General features: G+C 59.1%; 1 protein-coding gene and 1 long non-coding RNA gene across 5 annotated transcripts in view; one reads left to right on the top strand and one right to left on the bottom strand.

Annotated features, from left to right (window-relative positions):
* The window catches only part of GSG1L (GSG1 like), a 193,224-nt gene extending 183,633 nt beyond the window's left edge, over positions 1-9,591 (top strand). For 3 of the 4 annotated variants that reach the window (XM_082714642.1, XM_082714644.1, XM_082714645.1), the window contains one exon: positions 9,310-9,520. In XM_082714642.1, the coding sequence (XP_082570768.1) occupies positions 9,310-9,407 (98 nt within the window). In that variant the 3' untranslated portion in view covers positions 9,408-9,520. Of the gene's footprint in view, positions 1-9,309 lie in introns of all 4 variants that reach the window. The other variant, XM_082714643.1, reaches the window with a different exon arrangement.
* Positions 5,735-7,354, bottom strand: LOC309854925. Its single transcript, XR_014306485.1, has 2 exons — positions 7,140-7,354; positions 5,735-6,058 (listed from the first exon to the last, which is right to left on the bottom strand). It is a non-coding gene; the product is annotated as an uncharacterized lncRNA (long non-coding RNA).
* Positions 9,592-10,296: the final 705 nt, after the last annotated feature.

Genomic DNA, 10,296 nt, shown 5'->3' on the forward strand with positions numbered 1-10,296 from the left:
CCGCATCTGTGCTGAGAGCTGGACCATCTCTCTGTCTGTCTGTCTGCATTCCATGTCCTTCCGTCCAGCCGTAGCCAACCCCGCATCCATCTGCTCCGTGCTGTTGTAGTCCCTCCCCGGAGAGATGACCGTGGCCTGGCCTTCGGCAATGACAGTGGAAGTGGGTGGTTCAGGAACTCTTTGCTGGAAGAATTGTCAGGTTGTCTTCGGTCGGATTCTCCCAGAGGCAGACCCAGAGACCAGGACTTGGCAGCAGACCACACCCATGTGGGTGATCCCAGAAGACACAGTAGGAGCAGGGGAGGCAGCCCAAGCAGGGAGGGTCTGTAAGGACACAGTATGGAGGCGACCGCCCTGAACCCCGCTGAGGGGCTGGGGCCACCGGTGCAGAGCGCGTGTATCTGAGTCACCCCTCCAGACACAATGGCCGCTCTGCTGGGGCCCTGGGGGTGCTGGGCCAGGGCCCAGGGTCTGCATTCCCCAGGTCAGCCGCCCACCTCGCCAGAGGGGGTCCTCCGGGGCATCCGGGTGTCCAGAGAGGACAGAGGTTGGCGTGCCCATGCTGTTTGTCTGGGTGCAGTTGGACGGTCCTGCGGAGCTGGGAAGGGAGACAGCTGCGGCTCGGTCGTCCAGGGAGCGTGCTTGGGGTAGGGAGAGCCGGCGAAGCTGCCGGAGCCTGACGCTCTGCCTGGGGGGGGGGGGATCACAGAGAAGCCGCCGAAGGCTTCGAGGAAGGGGCTGCCGAGGGCCGGCGGGGGGTCCCCAGAGGTTTGCCAGATCCCCGCTTCCCAGGAAGAAAGGAGCCTCCGATCCCACAGCACCTCTGCCAGGTGTGCCTTTCATCCCGTAGCCGAGCTGCCGGGATGCGGTCTTTCCCCTGGGGCCCGTGGAGGCACTGGGGACTCGGTTCTCACCAGGAAGGGAGGAGCTGGCCTCAGTCCCTCGAGTTACCTCTGACGTGGCCACTCCTGTGGCCTCCGAGAAAGCCACCGACTCAACACATCTTTACAAAAGCTGCTCCTCTGGACTGGTCCCGGGCTGGGTTCTGGATCACAGGGGTGTACAAGGTGTGTTCCTGGACCGGGGGGCTCCCAACCATGGCTGTCCTGTGCGGCCAGAGCTGGAGTGGGGTCCGTGCAGGTGCTGTGATGGCAGAGGCCAGGCGCCTGCTCTGGCTGGCAGTGAGGGCGAGGGGCTGGAGAGGGAGGCGTCCTTGGCCAGAGGTGAGCCCACTTGGTAGAATCCTGCAGCGATTATGATTCCTGGACTAGATGATAAAAATAGCCAACGGGAGGGCAGTCCCACCAGGCCTGCTGGTCCCCCCTCCTCTGTGTGCGTTCTGAGGACTTTACATTTAGCTGCTTATTTAATCCTAAACATGGCCCATTTTACAGGCGGGGAGAGTGAGGCTCAACACGCAGCAGGGCTGGTATTCGGACCCAGCCCGTCTGGCCCCAGAGCCGGAACCCTGGGCCCCGAGGGTGAGCTACCACATGCCTGTGGGGGTCCCCCATGCTGGGTGCAGCCGTCTACCAGACTCTGGGCGCGGCCCAGGGACTCAGGGACCAGCCCCCTCGCAGACCTCACAGGCTAGAAAAGCAGCTTGATGAGGCCATCTAGGGAAACAGCACCGTCCCCAGAACGCAGCCTCTTAGCCGCTCGTGGGGTTTGGGCCAAGAAAATATTTTGGAAATGCCTGGTCGAGTTTTGCAATATTTCTGCACCGAACAGCTGCTCGGATTCTGCGGTGGGCTGACTTGCGGGCAGGAGGAACGGGGGAGGAGGAATGTCAGCGAGCCCACATTATTAAAGGCTTCCTGGGCGCAGGTCTCTGCTCGGGAGAGAGACGGGGGGCCTGGGAAGGAGGGTTGACGGCTCTGCTGTGGGCATGGAAGCAGTAAGGAGCTGAAAGCCGCCCTGACTTGCTGGGGTCTCTGGTCCCCTGGGGGACAGAGCCCTGCTCCGTGGCCCATTTTTTTCCTTCCTTTGAGTCCAAGGCCATTTCTGCTCCCGCCCCCTTGCCTTAGCGAGAAAATGCAGAACATCTCCTCACAGGCCGTTCTACTTGCCCTTCTCTCGGCCCAGAATGCTCTCCCTCTAAACCCTTGCGTGGCTGGCGGTGTCTCGCCTTGAAGTCTCAGCCAGAAGACTGCTTCCTTGGAGAAGCTTCCCCTGACGGCAACGTTCTGCCCCCGCTGTCCTCATATGACCGTATTGTTTTTCCTTCGTGGCACCTGTCCCTCTTGAAATGATTTTTTGTATTTATGTACTTGGGTTTTATTTGGTGGCCGCTCCCAGTTCGGTTCCAGGAGAACAGGCCCCCTGTCTTGTTCCATTCGAGTCTGTGTTCTGAGAACCTGGAACGGTGTGGGGCCTGTGGCTTGTGCTCAGTTGCTCCGGGTGTCTCCGGCTGTTTCCCACTGGAGCAGGCCCTTCCCCGTCAACCAGTACACGGATTTTGGGTACAAGTTGCTATTTTTCCTTGGGCTCCTCTGATACGGACTCTGCCACAATTTCTTTTTCCCGAGGAAGGAGTGTGCTTTTCAAACTTGCCTCTGGGGTTCTGCAATGCCACCAGCTAGCTCGGGAGTGTCACATCAGATGTGACATTTGATGGAGGCGATGCTGCCGTCTGGTCCAGGTGTCTGCGTCTTCCTTCTGGGGGCAGATGGGGCTTGCAGCGGATTGCAGCCGTCACGTTCAATGCCCGAGACAAGCTTTTGATTCTGCCAGGTGTGTCTGTGAGGCCGGGCGGGGCCTTGGCAAAAGGGCTGTCACTCGCCGGGAGGAGAGGTGGCTTCTGGGAGCTCCATCTAGACGGGTTTCCACCGCCGCTGCCCTCAAAATAGCAGAGGGAATTTCAAGAAAGACTTCCCTGGGTCCAGAGCAGCTTGGCATTTTTATTAGATCAAAATCACATCCAATAGAGCACTGCTCGAGTCGCTTCCTTTATTGAAATGGAAGCAGACAATGTTTCTGAAATAAACGTCGATGCCGACTCCCTGGGCACCCAGACGGCTCTGCGGCTTGGAGGCCTCTGAGACCTGGGACCCTGGGGGCTGAGACACCCAGGCCAGTGTTCACATCGGAATTACCTGGGGGGGGGCTCCCCAAAACACGGATTGCTGGGCCCCGTCTCTGAGCTCCTGGCTCAAGAGGGCTGGGGCGGGGCCTGGGCATCTGCATTCCTAACGGGGGGGCCTGAGGGACCCTGTTGCTGCATCTCTGCGGACCAGCTTCCGAGCAGCCCTCAGCCCCGAGCCAGGACCCGTCCCTCCAAAGCTGCGACCAGGAACGGCTCTGCATTTTGTCCCGTGCTTGGGCCCTTTGGTGGCTTTTGGGTGGAAACGGGTGCTTCTAGGGCCAATTCCTCTCCAAGCCATTCTCCTCAGATGGTTTTGGGGCTGTCCCCCCCATCCCCTCCTCCTAGGTCCCCAAGCGCCTCTGGTGGCCCCCCTGGCCGGTGTCAGGCTCTGTGCTGACCCCTCCCACGCACACCCACAGAGGCCCTCCCGCCACCCCCTCCTGTGCCCGCTTCATTTCCCAGCCACCCACCGCTCTCGGGACCCTTCTCTGCTGACGGTGCCCCCACTAGATTGGAGATGTGGGGGGACAGGGGCCTTGTCACCTCAGCTGTGTGGCCACCCCAGGGCCTGGCCCACAGTGGGCCATCAGCGTGTGTCCAGCGAATGACTTAGCTTATTCCATCCCCTCGCGGTACTTACGCTGACGACTATTTCCGTTTTACGGGAAAAGACACTTAGGGTAGGAGCAACCAGGTCATTTGTCCTGGGTCACAAATCAGGACAACTCACCGTGCTTTTGTTCTTTTCTGTCACCGTTTCTTTTGCCCAGAAACACGTGGGGGGGGGCAGTTGTTAAAATACAGATTTCCCCAGAAATTCCAACTCCTTGGTTTGGGGCAGGGCCGAGGAATCCACATCGGGAAAGTCTGACGCTCAGGTGCAAATCCCAGGTGTGGGATGGACCCCCGTCGCCCGGAGGGCGCAGCTGGGCCTTTCCCCCGCAGGCACCCGTAGTCCCCCAACCCTGGCTCCGCCCGCCGCGTGTGCCCAGCTTTCCAGCCGCACAGACCTTCTCGCCTCCCCCGGCCACCAACGGTGCTAGGTTTTTCACACCTCCTGAAAACCTCATTTACCTGCCAGAACCCATTTCACACTCTGTTCCTTCTGCCTGAAAAGACCTGCCCCCTTCCTTCCTCCACTGGGCAAGAAACGAACCCTACATGTGGAATTGTGAGCTTCACAGTGCTTTCTGAGTCTAGTTCAAATGTCCGGGGGATGGCAGCCAGCCCCGCCTTGCCCCTCTGCCATGCTGGTCATGTTCATCTCTGCATTGTCTAGAAGGTGGGGTTTTATGGTGGTTACAAGCCTGGGCCTTTGGAGGCTGCCTGGGTTCAAATCTGGCAGTGAGACTGTGGTGACTTAACCTGTCCTGGCTTCGCTTTCCTTGTCTATCAGATGGGCATAGTAATGGCACCTCACTCAGATTTCTGAGGATTAAATGGGCCATGCCCGTGAGGCACGGTGAGCGGCTGCCGGCACACGGTAAGGACTGTGTGCCCTCGCCATTTCCGCCTTATGCGTCTGTCTCACTCACAGGCACCGGCAGGTGTCTCACTCCGGTCTGCAGACCCAGCACCCACGGCGGAGGCGGGCACACGTAGGTACCCAAAAAGCATGTCATAAGAGAGTAAAGGACTCAGCCTGATCCTGAGCACGAAAACAGACGAGCAGGTCGTGGGGTCTCCAGAAGATGGACTCCAGCCAGGACAAGCCTGGGGCGGCCCCCGTTTGATCTCCCAAGACAAGCGATCCATAGGGTAGACCACACACCCCACCCTCCCTTCCACACGGCTCTTACGCACACCTGCCCCTCTTCCCACATCCTTTCTTGTTCATTCATTTAACAGATGATCAATGGATATGGAATTAAGCGAGGCGCTAGGGACAGAGCAACAAGGAGCAGCTCAGCTGATCTGTGTCCCACGTTACGTACGACCTCGTAGGGGAACCGGGAGAAATCGAGTACAGGGCTATTCCCGAATATGCCAGAGTCTCTGAAGTGCCCTTGGGATACACATCTGCAGAGTGGGGTTGACTTGGAGAAGCAGCCCTGGGGCCCTCGCCAAGGTGGTGACATTTTAGGAGTTGAAAAGGGACACGGGTGTCACTAGCTGAAGGGTCTCCAAAGCCAGACACCTCAGGGCCAACCTTCATTCATTTCTCCCTCACGCCCTCTCTTTCTAGAGGAAAGAATTGAGGCAGCGAGACAGTAGGGTCTGGCTGGACCGGCGAGTCCTCAAGAGAGGGCGTCAGCACCTCGGATAGCGCATGTGGGGCCGGGCAGGGGCGTTGGCTGTCCCCTGTCTCTCCGGTGCCAGGTCGGGCTGGGCTGCCGTGGGGTCAGAAACACCAGCACCAGCCACGTGCCCACCGTCATCAGTTCCTTTACCAGCTTCAGAGCGCCTCGGACAAGTTCCACCCCCTGTGAGTGCCCCCGTCCCCCCTTCGGCACATATGCGGTGGCACTGGCCGACTTGGCTTTGAAGGGCCCTTCCGACTCAGTGAATCCATTCCGGAACAGAGGATGCGACTGCACGCCATTCAGCCGAGCTGAAAGCGGATCTCCTGGGATCCTGGTGCCCTGGGGGAGTTCGTGACAGCGATTTCCCACCGAACGACGGAGAAATGAGGACGGAAGAGACAGGACATTAAATGCGTTCATGTTCATTTGGGCCGAGGACTCTGCTAAGCCTGGCTGCTTCCAAGGGAATTTAAGGCACCGCGCTTTCTCTCCACCCTCTGAGTGGCACCTCGCACAGATCTCTTCCCACCCCGGGGCCGTGGCTCCCCATCTGTGAAGAGAGGTGCTTCACTCCAACCCCGTCCCACATAGGCATTTTGCTATTACTGTGTCAGTCTGAAGTCGGATAGGATGGACTTCTAGCTGGGGGCCCGCCGGGCCTGCTGAACCTTTGTAACTCACCTTCGTTGCAGGTTCAGAGAGGAGAAGGTGCTTGTCAACAGTCACACAGCTTAAAAAAAAAGAAAAGAAAAGAAAAGAAGACTAACAGACACAGCTTGTAATCAGTGGAGCCTGGATTGGAAACTTTGACGGCAAGACTGCAGTTAGAGTTCTGCCCCCTAAGCCTGTACCCACAGGAGAGGCTGACCGAGGAACCTCGCATCATGCACAGAATCTCAGACCAGAGCTCAGTCTCCAAGCTTAGGGATTACTCCGTCCTCCTCCAGTCCTGCCTGGTTTCTTCACTTGTCCCTTGCTGTGTGCCTGGCCGGCGGCTGGGGGCCAAGGCTCTGGGATGAAAGTAGACTCAGTCCCCACCTGCACTGGGGTTAGCTGGGGAGACCCTCACAACTCAAAGTGACAAGCCCAGGGGGAGAGACAGACCAGCAGCCTGTCGTGCAGCCATGGGGGGAGCAAGGCCTGTGCCTGTGAGGTTGTGGGATGCTTCCCAGAGGGGGTGCCTTTGAAAGACTAGTGGGAGACTCAGTAACCAGGAAACAGCAGAGAAGGGCATCAGGCCGAGGGACCAGAATGTGTGAAGCCACGGCACAGAGTCCTGGAACAAGCATGCAGGCTGGGAAGGAGAGGTCAGAACCGGCCAGCCAGAGAGGTGCTACTTAGCCCACAGACGGCTGTAAACGTGTTAAAATGTAAATGTCGGTATTGAAAGCCTAGGAGATTTTATTTTGAAATTCTGATTTTCAGTTTCCCTGAACTTTCTGGAAGATCTGAGCCCACATTCTCCATGGCAACAATTGGCCAGAGCTGAGGAATGGTTCCTTCTGGCTGCTTCGCCAATTTATGTCATGTGATCAGGCCCCGTAGACCTGCTGAGGTGTTATTCTCCAGTCTACGGCATCAAGGGCTTCCCCCTCGCCCCCTCCACCCCCGCCAGCTAGTGACTAGCCCCAAAGTAAAGATACCGGAAGAGGGAAAGTGGGAAAGTGCACCGGGTGGTGGTGGCCTGGGGGGCGCTCCTCATGCAGGGGGACGGAGCTCCTTACTCTCCACTATAAATGGCTCTGGGCCCCAAGCCCCTCCCGGGAGGCCAAAGGAAAAAAGAGGCTTCCAGTCCTCAGTGACAAACCCACCTCTGGACCCAGGCGACAAGCAGCCTGAGCTTGACTCAAGGAAGGATAGGCATCATGGCCTTTCCTCTTCCATCAAAAGGCGTGATCTCTTTCTCTCTGTTCCCGCAGACGCTCCGGGGTTGGCCCCATTGGCAATGGTGGGAGCAGCTACGATCACTTCGAAATATTCATTTAGAAAAAGAATCAAACCTTTCTGCAATCAAATATTTGCTCCTAGATTTTTTTTTTTTTTTTTAAATCCAAACACCTAGATCTTGGCAGCATTCACTTCCAAAGAATGCAACCGTTCCAGTGGCTGGGGCCAAAACAAACATTTTTCCCGAGGCCAAATGGTTCCAGAATGTTTGCCAATTATTTCCCACCCTTTAAAAAATACACTAAAATTAGTAAAGTGCTAACATTAAAGAATATCCAAGGCAGAAAAAAACATCAAAGCACAAAACCCCCCACGGCCACCCTCCAAATCAGCACAGCCACCCCCCCCCCCGCTCTGCCCGTGGCTTTCCAGGCTTTGCCATGTGGAAGAGCTGCTTTGGGGGTGGAGGAAGGGTAGTGAGCCATCTGTCTTTGGAGATATGCAAGCAAGGGCTTGGCTTCACCAGGAATTCCCACCTCAGTGGGGCTGGCTACGAAGAACCTGCCTGACCCCAGAGGACGACAAGAATGTCTGAGCCTCCGTTAGAGCACCATTAAAGACATATGTTCCATGTGTGGGGTCAGGAAAAGTCAATCTGCTGCTTATCCTCACGGAGTGTCCATTCCCTCATCTGTAAAATGGGTGCTAGCTACTTTGCAGGCGTGCGCGGCTAGAATCAAGTAGGGTAGAGACCTTGAATGCTAGGTGGCTGTTGGTTTTCTCTCTGGCCCCCCCAGCCCACCCACCGCACCCGTCTCTCTTCCCTCTGTTTCTCTCTCTGCTTCCACCTCCCCTGATCCGCTGTCGAACTTCTGTCTTGGGTCAGGCCATCATTCTCCTTGGCTCGTGGTCTGATGGCCAGGCTGGAGAGTCCCACTGAGCAGGTGCTCCAAGATGAGGGAAACTGCCCAGGGCCTCCGCGAGATGTGGGGTGCTTCCTGTAGGAGGGGAGATGTGAGCCAGGCCCTGAGGGGTTGATTTCCAGCAGGTACAAGGACGTGTTAGCAGGTCGCGGCGTGGGGTGGACACCGCTCCTGCGTGTCGGAGATGTTAGGGAGGCATTTGAGGGACGGCAGAGAGCAGGCTTCTGGGAGCCCAGGGACACGGGAGTCAGCATGTTGGATGAGGACCAGCTCCCAGCCCTTCTGCTGGCCCAGGCTCCCAAGAGCAGTGCGCGGCGGCAGGCGGTGGTGGAGTCTCTCTTCTTTGCCCTGGGCCAGGGCGCTGCCTGGACTGCCTTTGGGCACACCCACACACTCACTCTCAGTCCCTGTGTACGCCTGTTCTCCTTCTTTTGTTTGTTTGTTTGACAGAGAGAAAGATCACAAGTAGGCAGAGAGGCAGGCAAAGAGAGAGGAGGAAGCAGGCTGCCTGCTGAGCAGAGAGCCCAATGCGGGGCTCAATCCCAGCACCCTGGGATCATGACCTGAGCCGAAGGCAGAGGCTTTAACCCACTGAGCCACCCAGGCCGCCGCCTGTTCTCCTTCTACCCCTCCCCCAGCTCCTTGAGCACGTGGAGACACTGTAGTTCGGGGAAGCCTGGGGGGTGGGTAAGTGGAGCGGCGGGGACGGGCTGGCTGGGTGCGTGGGCCGCGAGGCTGGCGGGCTGGGTGAGGCCGCGGCTGTGGCAGCAGGCCGGGCCGCGGGCGGTGCTTGCGGGAGGCGGAGGGCGGGTGAGTGGGAGGCTAGGCCGGGGTTTCCGGAGGCGGGCACGTGGGGTACGGGAGGTCGGGCCGCTGGGGGTGTGAACGGGGTGGGAGAGGCTGATGGTGTGTTGACGGGGCAGGTGCACGCGTGGGTCTGGGACTGTGGGCGGGAAGCGGGTCGGAGTGGGGTCGTGGGCACGTTGGTGGGCGGGAAGTGCATGGCGGTGGGTGTCGGCGGTGGGTGTCGGGGTGGGGGGGGGTCCCGGGACGGGGGATGCTGAGCTGGGACGTGGGCGGCCGGCAGCTGCTGTGGGTTGACAGACGGGTGGGCAGCGGGTGCGTGGGGGAGGAAGGCAGCTGTGAGTATGACCAGCGCGTCTCTCGGCAGGACACCATCCACACATGGGAGATTCCTGGCCCCGGAGCTCTACACAGGAGGTCCCCGAGCTGAACCGCCAGTGCTGGGTCCTGGGGCACTGGGTGTGACCGAGACCCAGCGTGGCCCCCAGACGTCAGGCTGCCATCGGAAGCGGCCCCCCCGCCACAAGACCACCGGTCTGGTGCCCCTGGAGAGTTGGCCTGTGTGCTGTGAACTCGGCCAGCCTGTGTAGGAGACACAGGCCTGCCCTTCCCACCACCGCCTGGGGCTCAGGGCCCTGGACACGGAACCGGGGTGGCCTCAGGCATGCACGGGGCTGCACATGGCGACTTTGGGACAGCGACACCTGACTTTTGCCACCGTCACACGCGGCGCCCTGTCCACTGCAGCCAGGATGCCACGGAAGACACCGTCGTTGGCCCCGGAAAGCCGGCCGGGAAGTTCAGGGGGTGCCAGGCGGTGCAGAGCCCTGCCCGAGGCAGGGAGTGGGCGGGGCTTCCTGGCACTGGCACCACAGTGTGGGCACAGAGCAGGCACACAGCAGGGGCACAATAAATGCTTGTTGAACCTGTTTTCTTGCTATGTGTGGAGGCCAGTTGCTCTCTGGGCTGTGGCTGCCCCCCACGGCCCCACCCAATCAGGTCCTCAAGGACCCTGAAGGTGAGACAGCCTGAGTGTGCTGGGGTCAGGGCCAGACACTGAGGTGCCCAGAGTGGAAGCTGGGTCTGGGGGGCTGGGGTCAGCCTGGAGCCAGGCCGGCATGCTGCCTTGGATTCCAGAAGTGTGCAAGGTAGGAGGTAGGGATGGGTCGGGCAGGTGGGAACCTTGGGAGACAGGGCCTCAAGCCCAGGCCTTAAGCTGCCCTGACCCCATGGGGATCCTTGACCCCATGTCTAGAGGCACCTTTATGTGGAGTCCTGGGGCTTAGGTGCCTGGAGAAACATCCTTATTATAAAGATGAGGGAACGTAGGGTCACAGAGATGAAGTAACCTGCC

The sequence above is a fragment of the Mustela nivalis genome, assembly GCF_964662115.1.
Source record: "Mustela nivalis genome assembly, chromosome: 19".
Classification (NCBI taxonomy): domain Eukaryota; kingdom Metazoa; phylum Chordata; class Mammalia; order Carnivora; family Mustelidae; genus Mustela; species Mustela nivalis.